A 23,708-nucleotide genomic window follows, 5' to 3' on the forward strand; every position below is an offset into this window, starting at 1 on the left:
CAAGCAACACAAGACATCCACATTACATGACAAAACTTTTCAAAAATCTTAACCAAAAAAAAAAAAAGATTTTCAGCTAAAAAACACTACAGCAAAAGAGCTATACATGCTTGAAACCTGCAATGCATTAAAATGGAGACTTTTTGTAACTTATGAAAGCAGGGGGGAATTCATAAATTTTCCAGTACTGGAATTACAATGAAATCCTAAGTCGTGATCAATTAATTTTATGTGAAAGGGAAGATTCACTTTTGCGGATACTTTCTGTTATAGGAGTGGCTCTTGGCAATCTACTACAAATCACGCCACTTGATTTGAAAAATAGCCAAATGTAACTCAGTATTATGTCAAAAACAGGAAATGATAGATACGTATAGGTGTTGTCTGTCTTTCACGAAAAAGCTTCCGTCGTCAAGTCTGAGTCCATCTACTACCATAGAAACTGACTTTGTTCATTTTCTGGAAGAGGTAGCAAGAAGGCTTCTTGGTGCCATTTTACCACTCGTCTGCTGGCTTTTGTGCAGTTGTACGGGTTTTTCCAACATTAAGCTTCCCTTGGGAAAATAAGACGCACCTCATTGCTATAGCAGCAGACAAGTGCAGACATTTTGGCAGTGGCTTTTCTTGTGATGGTCGGACAATAGTGTTATCATCTCCCATAATATGGAGATTAGAAGCTCAGTTCAGCACAAAATGCTAAGTGACACCTTTTGACAGAAAAGAAATTTTCCATGTTTCAATCAACAACTGGACAGTAAGCTGTCATTTGCTATGAAAAGGGACGTACCACACCAGTTGTATTTCAATGTTCAATTGTTGAGCTCATTGAGCATCAGGGTTTGCCAAAGCGGGCCCAGCCCGAAAAAACCCGTCCGGGTTTTTCCATGTGGAAAAATTTATTGCATATTGAAAACATTTAACTAAAAAACAAACTTAGTATTATAACTGTATTACCCAATACTAAGTCCAGAAATTGCCATTTTCCTTTTTGGATAATTTATTAGGAATGAGAAAGTAAAACTGCGCATATTTCACAATTGTAATTACTTTTTTTTTTAAATAAATTTCAAAGATTTTTTTTTGGGGGGGGAGGTGTTTTATAAAACTGTAACAAGGAATCTCTTTTCTACAGCAACTTAATGCAAGGTTAACAATAACAAAACTTTGATTACAATACTCACATGAAATCAGCCAAAAGAAGTTAACCTGCATGATGGTACCATATTCCTTAAACTGTCACTATTCCTGAATATTTTTAAGATATTCTCACATTATTATATACTAGCCGCCTGCGGCGACCAGCTGGTCCGCCTTTTTACCGCCATTCGCCTTTTTGCGCCAGAGTTGCCGCCTTCGGCGGCTGCTTAAACAAATTTCGTGGCGGTAACAATCAATCTATATCTATGTACATCATTAGTAGTTTGAATAAAATATTTTCTAGATCTATCTCCAGTTACCGTCGTTTGGAATATTTTTAAAGGAGGGGGAGACACAAACGACGTACTCTTCATGCAAATTTTGTCGAAAAATAAACAAAAAGCACTTCCACTTTTTATGTGAAAGCATTGTTTTTTTCAAAGTCATTTTGTTTGTCGGGGGGGGGGGGGGTGCACTGACACCCCGTTGAAATTCCTTAAATGACGGGCATGCCTCTTTCTTGCTGTCCATCTGCTATATCGAACTCTATATTTGTCTATCTATCAATCTATACGATCTGCGCATGTCTACCTCCTGACAGTACAATCTTTTTTTATTTATATAAGTATTAATTTGAATTTTAAATAATCTTTTTTTATTTATATAAGTATTAATTTGAAAATAAAAACATTTTTTGTCCACTCAACCTCTATCTATCTCTGTATCTACCTAACCTAACCGCCAATTCGTAACAGAAACGAAGATCATGCAAAAAATTGCGGGCTTTATTTATTTAATCAAAGTAGCCCTCAAAAATAAAGGCACTATGTTCTCCGTAATGTCCAAAAAGTAGCTCTTGCAAAAAAAAAAAAAAAAGGTGAAGAGAAGGCAAACGATTTCAGTTGGATCACGTGATGAGTTAAGCTCGGAATCAGTCGGCAAGCGAACAGCTCGCGTTGTGTTCTGCCATTAAAAAAATTGTAAAAAAAAAAACTATTGCGCTATTTTTCAAAACTTTTTTCTTCTGAAGGGGGCGGAATGTTTTTACTATTACCGACTAAAATTTTAGAATTGAGGGTTCAATATTTGTCGCAGGATGGGTTTCGAAAAAAACTAAACCCAGAAAAAAATGTAAAATAAAGGTTTTTTTCAAAAATCTATAAAAAATACAAAAATTGCTCTATCTTCAAAATTTTTTCATTCATCATATTTAAAATTAAATTTCCTACACAATAGTACAAAAAATATCCGTCTGGCGCGATTGGTTCAGGATCTGTGTGGTCAAAAGTACTAAAAAAGTGCTAAAAATTACATAAAACATTAAATAACTTTTTTTCTAATTAAAATATCAAAATTCGAAGCCCGAGGTGCACATTTTCAGCAAAAAACTGCACCTGTGTACCAAATTTCATCTTTCTAGGCCTTACCGTTTTCCCAGGATGCGCGCCACAAACACACACACCACACACACACACACACAAACATCTTGTTTTATTATATGTATAGAAAAGATGTATTATGTGACTTGACAAACTACTATTTTTTAATAATGTTCAAATTTCAATTTTCAACTTCTTAAGTCAATGAATTTTAATATACTTAGTATTTTTCATGTTTATAGTTTATGCTGCTCATTTTATCTTGAAAATTGGTCATAAGTTGAGAGAGAAAACTGCAAAAGCTTGTTCTCCTCAAAATGCTAGACAAAGCATTTGAGTTTTAGAAGGAACACTTTTTTTCAAAATGTAACTCACAAAATTTATTTCCTTTTTAAATGGTCATGCTTTAGAAAAAAGAATTTGGTAATATTTCATATAAGTATTAAACTGTTATCAAATTCATACACTCTTCTCTTTAATTTTGACATTTTTTACAATATATTCGATTGAAAATGGATGCATGATTTAAAATTATAAAAATTATAAGTAGCAGAGCAGTAGTTTGGTACAAATATTTAAAAAGAAATTGAAATGATTCTTGAAAAAAAAAAACCCAGGGTTTTCATCAAAAACCTGGGTATTTGATCAAAAGCACAGGTAGGCTGGGTTTTCCAAAAAAAAAAAAACAGGTTTTTTTTCAAACCCTATTGGGTAGTGGCCAGAAGTGAAAAACAGTATCTGATATGCCTTGGAGATAACTACTCTTTCTAAAAGTAAAAAGCATAAAATATATCACATTATTTGTCTGCACTGTTATTTGATTACTCAAATAGGGGAGTCATCAAGTTATAAGCATCATCACCAAAAAAGATCAAAATTTGCAAATTATTGCAAATGCAAAGAGTCTAGGTTTAATGAAGTTTTAGAGGTAAATCTTTGATTGAAAAGAACTGATTGCTCAAAAAGAACTTCTTTGTAACCTCTAAACGTGTTTCTGCAATTTTTGCACATTGCTCTTTCTTAGCACCTTGTTTTTTTTTTTTTTTTTTTTTTTTTTTTTTTTTTTTTTTTTTTTTTTTTGTATTTGTAACTTTAAAGCACAGAAAAGAGAATTATTAGTAGAGCAAATGAATGGACACACATACATTGAACACTCAAAGTGCATCATTTAAACAAGAATGTATTTAGTCTACTAAATTGCACATTATTATAAAAGGGACTGAGAGTTAAAATGAAGCTCAATGATTCTAATACACAGCCCATGCTAGTGATTTCAAATTTTATTGGGTATAAAATTAACCAAACTTTAAAAGATTTGGCCAAATTTTTAAAAATATTTGCCACAAACTACTTTTAATGAGTTAACAAATATAAATGATGAATTTTAAAACCAAGATGCAGAATACACTAAAGTTGAATAATACAGCAATGAACAATATGTATACATGAGACATTCAATTGTCATTCTGCAACTTAAATTTCTTGTGGCTCCCAGATTCATTTCTTGGAATTCCCAGTTTTGAGGGGGGGGGGTGGTCTCTCGTGGAATTTTTGTCCCTGTGAATGATTTGGGGAATTTTCAGTTTGCAAACACTCTTACCAAATCAAAGGTGGGTTCATTGAATTTATCACATATGACCTGGTGGCTACTGCATAGCACAGAGTCTGAACCAACAATTTATAGCGTAAGACAAAAAAATATATACTACTTACCTCATTTAAAAATGTTTTGTTTGGATTATCACAAATGATTGCTGGGGCTATTGCAATTCTCACATTTATGGGTGACACAATATATGTTATCATGTAAGTAGTAGGTGAAGAATTTCTTTTTTCTCTCACAACTCCAATGTTCCATTCCAAAGCAGGATTTTCCCCCATTGTAATGGGGTGATAAGAGTGTAGGTCCTTTTTAAATTCTTCTTTATGCAAAATATTAATTCCTGAAACTATAGTAACAAACATTTATTGCAAGAAAAAAGGGATCATAGACAAAGAAAATACAGACTAGAGGTTTTTTTTTTTTTTTAAAGCAAGGAAACAACATTTAGATCTTTCAACACAAAACTTAGAATATGTTACAATTTTGATGAGAAAAAATAAAGGGTTCTTTAAAGTGAAAAATGCAGTTGCCATAATGTTCTGGATCTGCATTGTTATTCCTATTCCAACAATAGATATCCGTCAAATGCGGTAAAAAAGTCAAATGTCAAAACCTGAATAAAAGATGATCAGGAAAAATGACTCATGTCAAGAGAAACATTAGAAGAAATTACTTTACTTAAACTATATTAGTTCTGCAGCTTGAAGATAAAAATTTATTATCTATCCTTCAAATAGCAGTAAAAAATTTTGGTTTTATGCTGTTCAAGACTAAATCCATCCTGTATAATGGGTTTTTTGACCTATGCAATTTCTACCCCCCCTTAACACATACATACAAACACAAAGCATTAAATTAGATTTATATTTGTAAACTTTAAGATTGCTATCAATCACAGCAGAGACAGGTGTTCATTGGTAGTAAAAGTTAAGTGGTGCTAATAAAAAAAATATAATAATTTCAAAATTATAAAGATGTTAGTGTGAATTTAGAACAACTTTTTTTAACAATATAAATATTTGCACTGAAATATCAATGAATACTCAAATTTCTGAAAACAAGCCAAAGTAGCTCAATTAATGTAGAAACTTTGTATGATAATAACATCCATATTTTTCTTTTACTTTTGATTAAGAAGTGACGTGAGTGAGATTGACAAAATTAACACAAAAGATTTAGAAAACTTTTATTATAAGCAAAAAAGTTTTTAAAGCAAATTTGTTGAATTTGTTCTTGAATGTTGAAATGACAAGTGTACTAAAAAATTTCGACAAGCATAAGCTAGTGAGAAAAAATCTGAAACTTTTTATTTGCTAAGCAAATATTTGTTATAAGATTGAGACAAAAATTTTTCAAAAATTTTTAAATTTAAATCCAACAACAAGAGGAGAACAAAATGAACTGCAGTCAAACTCCAATTTAACGAATTTCACGATTTAGCAAATTTTTCTTTTTTCTCCGACTAAAAGGAAGGCAAAAACCCCTATTAACCAAATAATAAACCCTGAATTAATGAATTATTTTAACAGCCAGAAAAATATTTTTTTGTTTGTTAATTTGAGTTATTAAATATTGGATTGTTTTCCAAAAGATAGATCTATCTTGTCCGAAGCAGAAAAAGACTTTCCTTGGAATCAGACATTTTTGTCGGGCAAGGGGGAAACCAATGAGTAGCTACTCTGATGCAGAATGCCATAATTAGCTCCCATTAAAACTTACTTTTTCTAATGCTTTACATTGCCTGGAAACTTTAAAAAACATCTCTCATGCAGCAAGCTGTGAATGACATAGTATTTTCTCTTCTCCATAAAGTCAAAAGAGAACTGTTTTCGAGTTAAGTGTCAAGGACATTGTCAAACATCTATTATTCAGTACCTTAAAATTTCAAATTAACTAGAGTGAAATAAGTCACGGAGTGCTGAATAAAAAGTGTACACTATCTAATTATGGATATGTTTGTGCAGTTGCTTATTAAGGCTTTCAGATAAGGGAAATGCATTTTTTTTCTATATTTTTTTTTGCACCCCGATATTACAAATAACCCGAATAAAGGCATAAAGTTTTGGTCCCGATGAATTCATTAAATCGGGGCCCGACTGTGTTATTTTAATCAAAAAAAAAAAGCAAAGTGGAAAACTGAGCAATTTAAAGGAACTTTTGGAACACTTACCAGAACCCAACACCAAACCACTGATATCTATTTGATACTGACGATCTTCAACAGCAGTTCCAGATAATCCTTCCGTTTTAGCATTTATTGCAGAGTAATACAAATCTGAATTTAAAATAATCCTACTTAAAGGGTTTTCTATTTGAGATGTAAGTGTTATGTAGTCTAACTGCAAAAGTAGGATTTCTTTCTTAGCAGTAGTAGAGTTGTCTTTTTCATCTGAAATATTTTCAAAGGAATCCAGCACTGAATTTTCAGGAAGATACATTCTAACAATGTTAGTCTCAATGTATAAAAGAGGTAGATTTTTACTACAAAATTGTGCTCCAACAGGACTTTTGCCTTCATCAGTATCATTTACACAATTTTCTTGAAAAAGTCTAAAAAATATATAAAACGTTTTACATATAACGTCAAACACCGACATCCATAAAACAGCATCAAAAGATTTAACTTTTAAATCGATTTCACTAATATATTCAAGTTCACTATCATCACAGTTAGAGTTCTGCTTTAAATTCCATTTCTGCTTAGCATTGGAACATAGAGCTCGAGTATATGTGGCAACCAAAAATGGTTGGTTATCTGGTTTAGCAAGAGCATGTTGAACAGAATTCGAATTGTTTGGCACTGGTTTTAAGTTCTGGGGAACCATATTATTGCAAAATAATACGACACCCATCATAAGGTCCAGGATGCCACTGACTTTCATCATTTCTAAAAGGAAGACAAGAATAAGTTCAATTTATTTTTTAAGAACTTGAAATTTTAATTGAAAACACTTTAATAACCAATTGTTAATTTAAAATCATAAAAAACAAGTGTAGTTACAACAAAATGTTAAACTAAAAATTGCTACTGTGTTTGCAGTTCCAATAGGTTTAACTAATAAAATAATTTCTCTTCATTTGAAAGCAGTGGCCAACTTGATTTTATTCACACTTAATTTGGAAAAGTGTTTGATGCGGTTGATTTAAGTATTCTTTTGAGGAAATTGAACCACATTGGCTTGCATATTAATCTTACTGACTAGTTTTTTATCATATGTAGGGGAATGCGGGGCAAAGTGAAATAGTTAAGATAACTTACTTTTTTCAAATTGAACAAGTTGGAAATGTGTTCTGAAAATTAAGGTACATAACAAAAAAAAGAATATATTTTTTAGCAAAACTTGCACTGAAATATATATATATATATATAATATATATATATATATATATATATATATATATATATATATATATATATATATATATATATATATATTTGGCAGCAAATTTGATCTTTTAAGAAAAGGTGAAAATTTTTCACTTCCTTTTTTCATGGAGCAAAGCAAAAAATAAAATATTTTCCTAATGAAATATTTTCTATTTGATTTTAAAGATATTTTTGATCAAACATAAATAAAAGTAAATAAAAAAATAAATGAACAAATAAAGAGGAAATAAAACAATATAATAAATAAATAAATAAATAAGGTAATAAATGGGTCACTCTCTGAAAAAGGACATATTTTGTAATTAAAATAAATATAAACATTATTTTCTTTAGCTAATTTTTTTTTCTGGAGTATATAAGCAGTTATTCAACATCAGAAAAGGTATGGTACTGTTAGTTTCAATTTGATTCTTCAGTTTAAAAATATTTCAAAAATTCAACGAATGGTAACGAAGTGGAAAATAAAGTAAACTATACCTGCATACATATGTGTAATTAAATTATGAACTTTAAAATACTAAAATTGTCCCTTAAGAAAATTTTATTATGGCTTATTTACCAATAGGAAGGTATAACCAGAATGTCTTAACCAGAGGGGGGGGGATGCACATTAAATGTAAATTTAATCGGAAAACAGTAGAAACCAACCCACTTATATATAAAAAAAATTTTACAAAGTCAAGGGGGCTATTGATCTTCCCTGACCCCTCTAATTAATGGGCCTGTAAAAATAATTGATACATCTTTAATAACTACAAAAAATATTAATTTATTCTCAGCTCTATAAATAATAAAGGTAACAGAGGTGAGAATATTCTAACTAATAGTGTATATTTTGGAACTATATGAAGTAATGTTAATGGCACTTTGACATTATGTATATGTTGCTACATGACTAAAATTCTAAAATAGAATAAATAGATAAAATATTTTATTTACCTTTTATGCCAGTGATAATGAACTGGAATGCCTGAAATAACTAAGTAGACTTTTTCAATTTATATGAGCAAACTAAGGGGACACCTAAAGCTTATAGTAAGTTTCTTCCCCAAAATTCACAAATGGCTTAATTTATTTAGTTCTAAAACACAAATTATCTAGTACTCGCCCTCTATGAATTAATTATAAAAATAAAACATAATGGTAATGGAGTTGAGAATTTCATCTGGGACAAAAACGTTATCAAAATAAAAATATATTTGTATAAAGTATTTTATTTATTGTAATACTAATTCACAGTCAAAAAATTTTAAGCATTTCTTTTATTCCACATTGCAAGGAAAAAATGATGAAACTCATAGATAGGGACAAGCCACCGAGGTGAGATTTCACACATATACCTCAAAATTCAAATTGAAATAACGTAGCAAAACAATGTTAAATCTTGTAAGTAGATCCTATGTAATGAAAACATTAATAATTACAAAAGAAACATGCATATAAATAATGTTATTTTCTTTAAATGATGCTGGGACTAAACCTGACCCATTTTTGGATAATGACGCAAATGAGAAAAAATAAATCAGTTAATAAAATAGTGAATGAGTAAGAAAATAAATGATTGAATGAATAAATATAAGAGAATTATTGAATGAAGGAATGTAAATGAAATAATTAATAAATGAATACATAGGTGATTTGAAAAAAGGATTGAAAGGGTAACTGAAATGAACTATTTCACTTTGCCCTATACACTTTGCCCTCCATAAATTTGACAAACATTACAAAGCATTTAAAATACTAATAAGCTTAATATGAAACAAATAAATACTACATTGAATATTAATAGGTCTCAATAAATATTTAAAATGTTAATAACAAGAGCTTTACCATTTAATAATAGCAAAATTATTTTTGACTTACAATAAAATATTACTACATGTAAATCAGTTTTTGAAAACTGCTTGTTTTATTATATTCTTTGATTTTCAGCAGTAATTTTTTGTTGACTGAAATATATTTCATGTGTTACTACCTAGTTAAAGTATTACTAGATAGGTGGAGATAAAAGCAGAGTTAATATTTGGCTATTTCACTTTGCCCCACATTCCCCTACTTAAGTTGTCATATGTTATACATTTGTTTCAATAGTGCTGTTTTGGATGATTTTACTTTTATTTCTGGCATGCCTAAAGGCTCTAATTTAGTACCCTTGCTGTTCATTTTAATCATTAACAATATTTGTAACACTTTTCACTATTGTAACAACCTTTTGTTCGCCAATGATTTAAAACTCGTTAGATGCTACCCATGACGCTACTCTTTTACAGATTAATTTGGATAATCTGCACCAGTGGTGCATGAAGAATAGGCGTTATTTAAATGTTAGTAAATGCAGTGTTTTGAATTACAGTCATAGACCTGAACCATTCATTCATCCTGATAAAATTGTCAAACAGTGCTTAATGCATTTTGACTTTGCTACGGATTTGAGTATCATTTTTTGTGACTCAAGCAGGATAAAAAAATACTGAAATTGTATGACTGTGGGAACTAACACAACGCTTAGCATATTGCACTACACCTAAAAGCTCCCCCATGTATTTTTGTATCTATATAGCAGACTATTTTAATTAGATACATGAAATTAACTGGAATGTGTTGAATTTAGCTTTCAATGCCCCTTATGTTTTTCTGCAAACAGTATTTTACTCTCTCAAAAAATACTGAATTCAGTAAAAATACTGAAAAATCACGTCTGACTTTTAGTACTAAGCTGGATTTTACGCAAAATATTAACAACATCTTTCTAAAGGCAAATAAGGTCTTGGTTTTCTAAAATGTAAGACAAGGAATTTTTCTAACGAGCAAGCGCTTAAAATGCTTTATTTGCATCTTGTGCGCTCCAACCTTGAGTACTGCAGTCTTATTTGGGATCCCTACTACAATAATAAAGCTAAAATTTCAAGCAGATTCAATCCAAATTTATTTATTACTTGTGTTACAGAACTGATAATTATGTGTTTTCCCCTTATTCTAACTCTAGTTAGTGTAATATTTTAACGTTCCCAGTCTTAAATCACAGCGTGAACTTTATCTTCTTTTTTCCTGTAAGGTCCTTAATTATTTAATTTACTGTTTTAATATTGTAAATTCCATCCAATTTGCAGTGCAAATAGGACTCTTAGGAGTCATTCACGTTTTTAAAATATTTTTTTATCAAATTTTACTATGCAGATAATTATTGTCTTTTTAAATTTTACAAACTTTTTAACATTCATTGTCTTAATTTAGATATAATTAACATGTCATTTTACAATTTTAACTCTAGGTGTTTTAGTATTTTAAATGCAATTTTTTTAATTGTTATTTTTTTGTTATTTGCCACCATAATTGGATTTTTCCGTAGTGTGCAATACTTTTTAAGTAAATAAATAAACAAGACATATAGACTTAGTGTGAACAATGAAATCAAATCTTAAGTGAAAGAGAAAAATAAAGTATTAAATGCAAGAGTTCAGTTGAATTTACATATTCTTAAAGGGAAATATGTTAATTCAGTTTGGATAATATAAAACATGTTTCCAACACATAAAGAAAATACTACACAAATTTTTAGAAGGTCCACTGATTTACTCATGCTTATATGTTAACCAATATGTTATGTCATGCTTATATGTTGTTTATATTTTAAACAAAGTATAATTGTTGTTCATGCATAATTGCAGAAAACTTTCCATTAAAATAACTGGCCATACAGAGGATAAAGCTTGACCACAGAGAGATGGCCGATGACCTTGAAGCAGAAGTATTTGTAATAGGTTGTTCATTATTATTTTGTAATAGGCAGGATCAGGGTTGACCGCGCCTCTTACTAATCGCCGCTTTCTGGCTGATTCTACCTGTATCAAATGATTTTTCTGCTTCAAGGTGATCCGACATCGCCACACTTTCAAGCTTTAGGTATAATAAGGTCAGAGAAAAACAATACAAAATAATAAAAATAATCTCATTTATTAACAAAAGAAAACAGGTCTCATTATGAGTTGAATGAAACTGTTCGAAAGAATATGGTACCTGTTTTGATATAACTAGCTGACCCATGCAAAGTATTTGTGTTTGACAGCAGCAATTCAAAAATCTGATTTTTTCAACGGTAATTTTCGAAAAACAGCCACAACGTGATTTGTTTGTTTGTTTTCTGCTGATAGTGGTGAAAACAAGAATAAAATGAGGCTTTACTTTTGTAGTTTTATGAAGTAAGAAAGCACCAACAAAAAAATAATAATAATAAAGAAAAAATACATAAAGAAACGTTTTCTTTTCTGATTTTAATGCAAAAATATAATAAAAAGCTCAGAATCTTGCTATGAGTGTAGATTATATATTCTTCGAAATTCGGATCAAGATTAACTGGAGAAAAAACAAGTCATTTAAAACAACAAAACTCACGGTGGGATCGAACACATAACTTTTGTGCTTTTAGCATGACCCTCTAACCAACTGAGCTATGCAGTCTTTTTAGTGGGGTGCTATACTATGCTTTATAAAAAACGGAATAAATCAGACTTTTTGAAAAAACACTCCAATATGAGTTGTCTGTTTATTTTTCGCCAAAAAGCCATGAAAAAAAAATCTTTGAGAAATAATACATAAGATGAAAGCTAACTAATGCAAAAGTAATGCAAATTTGTCTTAGATTACCCATTCTTTTGATGAGACTCTCCCTCCCCTCCTCAACCCTAAGGTGAGTTGCCCCAAACTGTTTTTACAACTATAGCACTGTGTAGGTGCATACATCTAAATATCTATGTGGGGAGATTTCTGCCCATTTTACAATGAGAGAATTTTGGACATTTTGCCCTGAACACATGCCTGTGGTTGCTGGATTCTTGTAAGAAATTTGTTTTTTTTTTTTTTCTTTTTTTTAAGTTGTCCACATGATATTTTACAAGCAATAAACTTTTAGTCTACTATTTTCACTTAAATGACATTTCTGGGTTGATCTGCAGAGATCCTGGGAAATGATACTTTCAATGAAGTTTGAAAATGTGACATATATTTAGGAAACATACATCTCTTTTTAGTATCTTTTTTTTTTGGAAACATATTTTACAGCAGTAAAATAGACTGAAGGAAAATGGTTTACAAAAAAGAGATAAAATAAATTCATTTCTTACTTTCTAATAAAGCAATGCGCACCCAAAGAAGTTAGTTTTGTGATGAACTTAGAATACACTTTTTGAATGTCTAAAGATGAAATTATTTCTTCAATGTCAAGCTGTACTTTGAAATCTGTAAAACAAAATGTGTATAATTAGCTCAAAAGAAAAATCAACCCACATTTTAAGTGTATTTAAACACAGCATTGATCCTATGAATCAAACAAATTGAATTTCATTTGAAGAAAGTGATTAACTCTCTATTAAAGAAAATGAAAAACAGAAAATCTTATATAACTGAACGTAATAAACAAGGGCTTTACAAAAATATCTGTATTTTGACTAAAGGAAAAAATTTGCTAATCTGGAGCGTGGGAAAACTAATCAGCCACAAAGTAGTCTGTTTGTGATTCTCCACATTTTCCCAGCAGTGCTGTCATTCTTGGAAGAATTCAGGGAAAGCCTGTTTTGGCATCAAATATAGCTCAGCACTCATAACAGTCACAATGACTTTTCATGTTTGAAATAATGTATCTTTTAACCGCCTCTGGAGATAAAAGAACAGCCAGAAGTAGCAAGGAGCCATGTCAGGAGAATAAGGCGCCTACTGAACCAGTCTGGTTTTTCATCAAAAACTCTGAAATAAGGTGCAAGAAATATGCTGAAAAATCATCATCAAAAGCCGTTTGCATCTGTTGAATGGCTTCTTCTTGGCTGTTGCCCAGTTCCTGTTAAAATTTGATGCAGTAGCACTGTTCCAGTCATTATATCATTATTTTTGAAATGAAAAAATCTAACCAGAGCCTACACATTTACTCAGGGAAACTGTTTGCTAGTGACTGACACTATTAACAGACAGGTAAAAAATTCATACTTTTGCACACTAAGGATCAAGGTCCGTTAATGCAAGAGCGCTAGACTCATCTCTAGAGGTTCTTTTAAAAAAAAAATTTTTTAAAAAGCCCTTGTAGAGAATAAAGTTTAAGTTATTCGTTTAGTTAGCTGCATTTACAGTGAAGTTTCGAAAAATTACTGCAGATTAATTTTCTATAGGGCAGAAAAAAAAGCTTTTATTAAAGTTTTGCCTGCGTGGCTCTTTTGAGAGGTAAAATAATTTAGTTCTACAAGTTAGTCACTATTTATCAGTTTAAACAAACTATTTGACACGGGGGTCATAGAATTTTTCAATTTAAAGTAATTGGTATAGATTCAGAAAAGACAACAGAAACAAACACCAACAGAAAACATTGACAAAAATCTATAGAGTATTCTTTCTTCTGCTAATTCAGCAATAGACAAATAGGCCCACTGACAGATCAGAATGGTAACTCACAATGAAAGGGATAATACTGGCACTATGAATAGCTTATTATTTTCCAGTGTTTTTAATAAAAATGTAATAGGTTGAGGATTTTCTCTTTTCAAAAGATGATGCTTTACATTATTTAGAAAAAAAAAAGAAGCAACAAAATATCATGACCTGATAATATTTATTCAAATATTTTGGAAGAACTAGCAGAGCAATTAGAAGATGTTATCCCAAACATTTTCAACTCTTATTTGGAATGGTGTAAGCTAGTCAACTAGAAGCTGACAAAGATAATACCACTGTTAATCAAACTTCAAGGGGTTTTAATTTTTAAAACTGATCAAACTGGGTTTCTTGGTAAGCAGTATGATTTCAGGAAGACTAGATACTGCAATTTATTGCATTTCTATGACAAGGGTACCATGGCTATTGATGAGAAAAAGAGCACATATTTTGTTCAATCTGGCTTCTCATAAAACTATTCATAAGATACTTCATGTTTTCTAAAAAAGCTGCCTGATGGAATAGGAGAGGGAAGACCTTGGTTATAATATTTCTTAATAACGCACGCCACTGAAAAGTAGCTCAGAAACATCGTTTTTGCTGTCTATAATATTTGGATTAATGACAATTGAAATAGAGAAAACAAGAGGGTTTGGTAAGACCCCATTTGGGGTATGCTGTTCAGTTTTGGTCTCCTTATCTTAAGAAAGACATTAATGTATTGGAAAGGGTTCAAAGGCGGGCTACAAGGCTAATAAGTGGACTTTCCCACTTAGATTATGATTCCAGGCTTAGAAGGCTAAAAATGTAGTCTTGAGCAAAGAAGAGACCGAGGGGACATGATTCAGCTGTTTAAATTTATTAAAATGAAAGATGTTACGGGGCTAAAGTTTCGCACTGAAAACAGGACAAGGGGTCATTGTTTTAAGCTATTTAAATCTCAGGCTAACATGGATATTAGGAAAAATTATTATTTTAGCAGGGTAGTGGAACCTTGGAACAGCTTACCGGAAGAGGTGGTAATGAGCAAAGGAGTAGACAGTTTTAAGAGGGCCATTGATCTTCACTGGGGATTGTAAATTGACTAGGACCAGTCTAGCTGGGCCCAGAGCCTGTTGCTGGTCGTCACTTTTGTATTTGTATAAGAGGATTTCCAAGAGAGCAGTAACATGATCTAAGCCATCAATGATTGGAATTGATACCTGTTTCATCTTAGTTGTGGAAAAAAACATACAAGCCATTACCTATACATATCCATCTTAAAGTGAAGCATAAATAGTTGATCTAGGTGTATTGAAAAATTAATTCTTTAATCAGCAGGGCAGCAATTCATACAGTCAACTCATAATTATTTGATTTACAAACAGATTTATTTACAGTATATAACTATAAGTTAACTTTTCTACCATCACACAGAAGTTTGGAGGCAGGCATAATCGTGTTTAGAAAAGAGGAATCAGAGGGGACATGATGAAGCTGATAAAGCCTCAAGGGGGAGGTGTTGAAGGGCTATAGTTTTGTACAGATGGTGAAAGAAGTTAATAAATGGTTAAAGATTTTCAAACACCAGGCTAATCTTGAAATTATTGAACATTATTTTGTTTACTATTTCAAAGAGTAAAAGAACTCTGATTAAATTTTAACCATTTGTAGATAATATACAATGCTCAAAAATGTAAGAACTGGAATTGGGGCTTGGCAGATCTTTCAAGTGACCTTTTACGCCAGAAAATGTCAGCTGTATTTTACTGTGCATATGCAAATTTCTATATTTATACTTTTCCTGTGGCAACGCCTCTGGGATTACAGTTTTACACAGCAGTATCTGGGACAAGAGAGGAGAAATTGTAAGACTGCGGCGGCATGATGTATCACAAAGTAAAACTACACCAATAAATTAAGTAAAATTTAGATTGTGTCAGCTTCAGCTATTTTACCTTTCAATCAATACAACCCACTTACCAGCGATCAACATTAGCAAACTTCTAGTTGGAATCCACTTTTTACTTCCTTTTTCAAAAAAGGAAGTATTGCATTCGCAAAAAAATTTTTACTCAAAAATCGGCCTTAATTTCCAATTTTCTCACCTCCAAACGAATGTTGAGGTTTTTTTTCAACCCGATCAGACGTGGATATATGCCTAGGAAGGTACAGACACCCAAAATATCCATTTTGACGACCCAAGAGTTAATTACAATGAAATTTCTCGTGACGTCCGTATGTACGTATGTATGTGCGTATGTGTTTATGTATCTCGCATAACTCAAAAACGGTATGTCCTAGAAAGTTGAAATTTGGTGTGTAGGCTCCTAGTGGGGTCTACTTGCGCACCTTTCCTTTTGGTTGCATTCGGTTGTTCCTAAGGGGGTCTTTTGCCCCCATTTGAGGGGAAATCATTGTTAATTTCGATGTAAACTCCAGTTGTGTTATAATTTGTCGGACACTTGGCGATATATCACCAGTCTTTTGGTCGCCAAGTGTTGTCGTCAGCTTGGCGACAAATTTTGTGATTTTTTTCTGTTCTTCCTTTTTCTTTTCTTCTTTTTTTTTTTTTTTAAATAAAAATTTGGTTTTAATTTGACCATTGTTGGTGATATTTAGAGAGTAAACAATTGAATCACATTAAAATTGCCAATAATGGGGAAATGACATTATATTGGAGTAAAAGGAGGTCATGTGATGCACACATCAGCTCGTTTTTTTTTCACATTTCAATTTATTAGTTACAGTAAAAATAGCAAATTATTAGATGACTTAACCTTACTAACTATCAAAGATAATTTGTAAAAATAGCATCACTTTTAAAATCACTCATAACACTTTTCAGAAACCAAATGTAAACATTTTATATAAAATTCTTAACCGAGTTACACTCTTCACAAAAAATTATAAAATTAAACTTTGTGATGTGCAATTGAAACCAGAGAAAATTCCATATTTAGTACAAATCGAAGAATATTTGCAAAAGTTGGTTACTGGGAAAAAGAAAGTTGATTATATGCTGCAAAAAAGGATTCTGTAGAACATCCAAACCCATCACAACTCATCTTTAAAATTATCGTAGACCTTATGCAAACATATAAGAAACGGTTACCCACTACAATTTCAAATGGACAGCACAAACATTCTGTATGAAAAAAATTGCATTTTTTAAACAAAGACTTGATAAGAGATTACCAACATTCATTCACAATGCTGATATTCTGAAAAACGCCATGACGACACCTTTAAAATGTTTTGAATTTTCTTATACGACATTTGATTGTAACAACACACAAACCTTTTAAAGGTTTATGAATACAGTGTTCAGCAGCCTACATTTTATGTTCTAAATTCTCACAGACATGCTCAGTTTCTCTGATCAATGTTGAATTTTTAGATTAAGAAATATCAATGTGAGAAATTAAACTTCTTCCACTGAAAATTGATACAAATGAAATATATCTTAAATCAGACCCTCTGGTTATTTTGTCATGCAGACCACATTCCAACAACTTCATAAAGATAAAAAAAAAAACAATTGCTAAGCTTTCTCCCAATCTCTAAAATCAACACAATTAAACAACTGCACTTATAATTGAGAAATGCTTGAAATTTATCTAGAGACAAAGCATTTTAAGCACATCCTATATGGATATTTGTTTCTATTCACTATCTAAACAGACCATAAATGGTTGCCTTTGAGCAGAATTTAGATAAAGTCTTTCTTAGATTAGTAAAATGGCTGAAGTACATTGTTGAATTCACTACAGACATGGATAATTTGTTTAGAAGAAAACAGTGTAGCAGACAAACAGTCGATAAATTAATCAGTAAGGAGTATGAAAACCTCAAGAGTCTTAAAGCAAATTCTAATTTTAAAATAGTGAACTATCCTGTTCCAGATAGCAATAAAAATAATTGTAATACTCTAGCCCTTTTAACCGACTATACATTCTTGAAGAGCTTCAGGAGATAACAGTTTCATGGAATATAACTTATCATATCCTTAAATTTGAGCAACAATGAGGATGGGGGCAAAATTATTCATTTGGCCTGGCATAAACAAAAACTATTAACTGTGAACTAGAGCATGCTTTGTAGGCTAATGAACCAAAGTTCCCAAACATACTCATGTTCCAACTACTGAATTCAAAATTCCCAATGGACATTTCACAAATGTTAACATTGATATTGTTGATCCTTTACCATTTTGCAAAGGTTTTAAGGGTTTGCATACTATTGTTGATCATTTGGTGGTTTGAAGCTATTCCTTTGTCAAACCAAACTGCAGATTCCATCACAAATTCTCTGGTCAAAAAAAAGAGATTCCCTAATTTAGAATCCAAGAGAAAATAATCTGAGCCCAAGGTTGACAGAAGAGCCAACTCATCCAATCACTGAGCAAATGCTTCAAAGCTAATACCACTAGAGCCTACTATCTGCAATCTAATATAGTTAATCGAACAACAACATTGCACTCAGAAGAACATAAAACCCAACTCTCAAATGACATACTTTTCAACTGATGTTCTACTGTCTTGACATTTTATACAACATTTAAGGTATGCATTGTTCTGTTGAACTAGTATACAGCACATCAATCAGTTTGCATTGACAATTTTCAACAAATCTCAACAACATGCATCCCATACACTGAAATGCAATCTGTAACGCCCTTAGTTGTCATTTTTTCTTAATTAAAAATCAATCAGGGGAAATTATTCTAAAACAGTAGTTCTTTCTTTTGGCCAGAAGACATTGGTTATTATTTGACTTACTCAAGTAATCTTGAATATTTAGTTATTTGAAGAAGTATTCTCTATAATGTGCTAATAATGCAGCTGACCCTACATAACAAACTTCAAATGCCACATAGAAAGTGAAGGCCTTAAAATATGAAAGTTTATTACAGTATTGCAGGTAAGCAAAATGAATATTTTTAACAAAGTTGCATTATGGTGGTCAAGATCTAATTGTTTTTGTCTGGTATGAATCATGCTTTAAGTTACTAAAGTTGTTTTCTTAAAAACATTAATATGACAAGTTTTGGCACAAGAAGAAATTTAAAAACAATTTAATGCACATACCTTCTTCATAAGAATTTGGCAGCTTTCCTATGAGTACAACACTTAGTTTTGATAATGTTAGCTGAGACCAAACAGTCAATTTCTTTACTATTTTACATTCAGAAGTGCTTGCATCTCCACCAGGTAGATTTTTATTTACTGCATTAGTTTCATCAAAAATATTTTTTGCTTTAGATAGTTCAGGAATTTTATCCTCTGGGTGTACACTTCCACACTCTGATAGTTCAGAAGTTTTGGAACAAAAATATGAATTCCAAGACTTAATTACTTCAATAAAATTAGAAGCAGGTAAAATTACTTTAAGACAATTCACTAACATCTGCATCTGAAAAACAAAACCAATATCAGTGGAAGCATTATGAAGTGAATGAAGATGCACAAAGGTACATGACTTAGTTCTCCATCTTATCATGTGCATTCTCATCTTTATTTTAGTGTGCATAGTATAAAAAGAATTCATGAACTCCATACGAAAATTAATTTCAAAAGCATGCACAAAAAGATAAAGATAGCGTAAGTTAACTTTTAAATAATAGTATGACAATTTTTGTGAAATTTTACATAAGTAAAATTGGTATTCAATTTAAGATTTTCTACGAACTGAATGGCAAAATCTTTTTACTAATCATATAAACATTTATCAGTTTCAACACATTTTGCTAACTGTACAGAAAGTCATAATGGAGGGGATTTTTTCTTTTGTTGTATGCATATGAAACGTTTATGCACATTGCTTAAAAATGAAATATATGTCATTTTTTACACAGCAATATAAATACTACAAAAAAAAACACTTAAAAACTATTGCATCAGAAGATGTACAGAAAGCATTAACACCAGAAAATGTTAAATAGAATAAAATAGAAGAGTGCTGTATGATGCAAAACAAGTTTCAAGAAAGTATTCATATTTGAGAAATATGATAAAAATATGATCTCAATAAGGATATTAAAATCATCCATGGAGAAAAACTAGCATAATTTTAAAAGAGAATAGGAAATTAGTGCATAAAATGTCTACATAAAATGTCTACAAGAATTATTTTCATAAAACTGTAGGCTTACAGAAGCATTAACACTATATACAAATACAGATTCTATGATCTGGTGGGGGAAAGAGCTCAATGGGGTAATGTGGTTATGCATCAATCAAAAGGCTGTAGCTTGGAAATAAATGTTCGTATGAGTGCATTTTTTTAATTTTCAAGTTTAACGGTTAGGAATTACATTCTGAATTCAAAACTTCAGAGCTGGCAACATTTTATTAAGAGAAAAAATTCGTTTCTTGCGCATAAAACATTTAAAAATCTGAACAGCCCTTTAACTTCTATGGGAAATTTTGTTTACTTGAATTTCGAACAGAGTGACAGCACAGGAAGCTTCCTACATGTCTCAAGAACACTTACTCATTAGCAGTTATCTGTATTTATTTTACATAATACTTAGAGCAATTCAAGTAAGATGGGGTAAAGTGGTCACATAATTAGACTTAACATAAATCGTTGTTCTAAAGCAGCGGTTCCCAACCTTTTTCTCTTTGCGAACCCCTTGGAACAGGCAAAAAAGTTCGCGAACCCCCTGATGTTGAAATTAGTAACATGTAAGAAACAATAAAAAAACAGCATGTTTGCTTTCCATTTTTTGCAGCATTTGATTGCAATAAACAAAAATATAATTGTAAAATATCATTAAGTGCAAACATTAATAAAAAGTTAAAACTACATCTACAAGAAAAATTATAAACAAGAAGTTTTATAAACCAACTATTTTTTTAAGCATACTTTAAATTGGGGAAAAAATCCTTAATGCGATATTTGTGGCTGTTTGACGGAACAAAGAAACTGAAAGTTTGGTTCAATGTCTGACAGTTTGAGTCTTAAATCAGGCTCTGCATTCAATCTGCTTCGGTATTTATCTTTGAGATAAGTATAGGAGGAAAATTCTTTCTCGCACAGATATGTTGTACAAAATGGTAATAAAATTCGAATTGCTTTTTTGGACAAAACGGTATAGTCATTTCTTACACTGAGCCAGAAGTCAATTAACGAGAGCTCTTTAAAGGTAGTTTTCAATGAATTATCACAGGATAACTCGATGAGCATTTCCTTTTCAGGTAATGTCAGAGCGTTCTCTAAGCATGGATTTCCTTCAAAAGGATTGCGTATCCAGTTGTTTGAGAGAGGGACGTTATGCCTATTAGGAAAATACTCGTCAAAAGTTAGTTCAAGATGTTGCAGATGTTCACATACATTTCTTTTAACGCTTTCATCAAGTTTCATTGAGTTTTCTGATAAAAAATTACTAAGAGAAGTGAAACAAGAAAACTCACCCATTTCCAGGCATTGGATCCAGAAATTCAATTTTTTTTACCATAGCTTCAATTTTATCATATACAACGAAAATATTAATAACTGCACCTTGCAAGGAAAGATTTAATTCATTTAATTTTGAAAAGATGTCAGCTAAATATGCAAGCCTTTGCATCCAAAGAGGATCGAATATGCAAGTGGACAAGTGAAATGGATGATCAACAAAAAATGCTTGGACTTCTGACTTCAATTCAAATAAGCGTGTCAAAATTTTGCCACGGGAAAGCCATCTAACTTCTGTGTGAAGAAGTAAAGTAACATGAAGGCTTCCCATTTCCTCACAAAGCGCGTGAAATAGACGGCAGTTTGTGGCACGTGATTTTATGAAATTTACAATTTTTACCGCATCATTCAAAGTAGCGGATAATTCTGCGGGAATACGCTTACATGCTAATGCTTGTCTATGAATGCAGCAATGAGTCCATTCAATTTTCTCGTTGATCTTCTTTACTCGCACCACAAAGCCAACAAATTTTCCTGTCATTGATTTTGCACCATCCGTGCACACACCCACACACAAAGACCAATCTATTCCATTTTCTTCAAAGTAACTGTTGACCAGTTCGAAAATTGCTTCTCCAGTTGTGTTGGTTTTCAAAGGTTTTGCAAATAGTACATCTTCTTTAATTGTATCGTTAAAAATATACCTAACATAGACAAGTAATATTGCAGCGTTTGCTACATCAGTCGACTCATCAAGCTGGATCGCAAAATTATTCTCTTTTATTCTATTCACAAGTTCTTTCTCCACATTACTTTCCAAATCAGTAATTCTGCGTGATACGGTGTTGTTTGATAGCGGAACCAGGTCAATTTTTTTTGCCGACTTTTCTCCCAGCATACACTTAGCAATATCTTTAGCACACGGTCCAATTAAATTTTCTGCAATTGTATGTGGCGGTCCAGATCTTGCAATTCTATAACTGACTCGATATGAAGCTTCAAGGGCCATTTTACTATCTTCGTTGGATTCTAACAGGAACGTAGAGACGCTACACTTTTTATTATATTCCAATTTTCTTTTAAAATATTCGATAGGTTTGTCCTTGTGTGTCGGATGTTTTGTTTCGAGGTGTCTTCTCAGAAGTGACGATTTCAAACTGCTGTTCACTAGAACTTCGTTGCAGAGAAGACAAAGCGGTCTAGGTTCAGACTCTTCTCCAGTAAAATAAAAGCCCATTTGTAAATAGTCACTGTCATATTTTCGCTTTTTTCCTTTTTTCTCCCCTAGTTCACTTTTCTGTTTTGTCGGGGGAGGCGGCAATTCATTACAGCTATCTATTTCAATATCTTGTGTTGATTCGAAAGTTACTGCTGATGTTGAGGGTTGATCGATTGACTGCTTGTCCATTTGTCGCTCAACCAAACTACCAGTTTTCAACCATCGATCCATAACAGCAGAAAGTTATTAAATCATAAAAATTACTAACACGATTATAACTTCACAAACAGAGTAGCAAGTTCACGTAGCAAAACCAATTGCAAACAAAATCACTTCTTTTCAAGCATCTCTAAAGTATCTCTAAATACGTCTGTTAACAACTATTTCCCCAGAACTATGAGCATGCTGATGTTATATATTTTTGAAAACGAACAGATGGGTAAAATCCAGTAATAAATTTTAAGTTTGGAGCCTTTTGCTGTCATGTCTGCTATTCGATGACTGAATTCGACGGAAATTCCCGAGTTATATTTCAACCAGATTAGAAATAATACCCCTATGATGCATTGTTTGAGAATTCTTTATTTTTTTCGACATATGTATATTATGTATATTGTTTGATTGACTCCACGAGATGGCGCCTTTTTAAGGTCATCGTGATCCCCGCCACAGCTTAATACAACGTTTCTGCATGGCGCCTCGCAATAAAGAAGGAAGGATATCTCCTTTTTGTTGTCTATCGAAAAAAAAATGAGAAAATTTCTTTTTAACAAAGATTATAAAACCGCTGAAAGATTTTTTTTTTTTTTTTTTGAGCTTAATACAAGAGTCTGGCGCGTTTTCAAATTAAAAAAAAATTTAGTAACTATGTGTGCAAATTGAATATTTTATATAATTTTTTACCAAACAAGGAAAAATCCGCCATTGCACCGAAATTTTCGCGAACCCCCTTCCTGCACCTCGCGAACCCCTGGGGGTTCGCGAACCACCGGTTGGGAACCTCTGTTCTAAAGTCACTTAATTTTAACTTATAAGGCAGATATTAATTAAATATTCATTTCACTAAACATGTATTATTTTTACAGTTAATGGTATAAAATAAAGTTTAATTTACGAACATATACATGTGACACTACTATATCTGTATATATAAAGGTATATACATACTTAAACACATATAATAGTATA

The 23,708-nt window shown here is 31.6% G+C and overlaps 1 protein-coding gene across 1 annotated transcript in view; it reads right to left on the minus strand.

Annotated features, from left to right (window-relative positions):
* Positions 1 to 23,708, minus strand: part of LOC129231174 (intermembrane lipid transfer protein VPS13B-like) — a 174,463-nt gene that overhangs the window by 90,743 nt on the left and 60,012 nt on the right. The window contains 5 exon segments of the mRNA XM_054865421.1: positions 4,230 to 4,465; positions 6,290 to 6,874; positions 6,963 to 7,006; positions 12,628 to 12,742; positions 18,991 to 19,315. Coding sequence (XP_054721396.1) covers positions 4,230 to 4,465; positions 6,290 to 6,874; positions 6,963 to 7,006; positions 12,628 to 12,742; positions 18,991 to 19,315 — 1,305 coding nt within the window.

The sequence above is a fragment of the Uloborus diversus genome, chromosome 10, assembly GCF_026930045.1.
Source record: "Uloborus diversus isolate 005 chromosome 10, Udiv.v.3.1, whole genome shotgun sequence".
In the NCBI taxonomy this organism is placed as follows: domain Eukaryota; kingdom Metazoa; phylum Arthropoda; class Arachnida; order Araneae; family Uloboridae; genus Uloborus; species Uloborus diversus.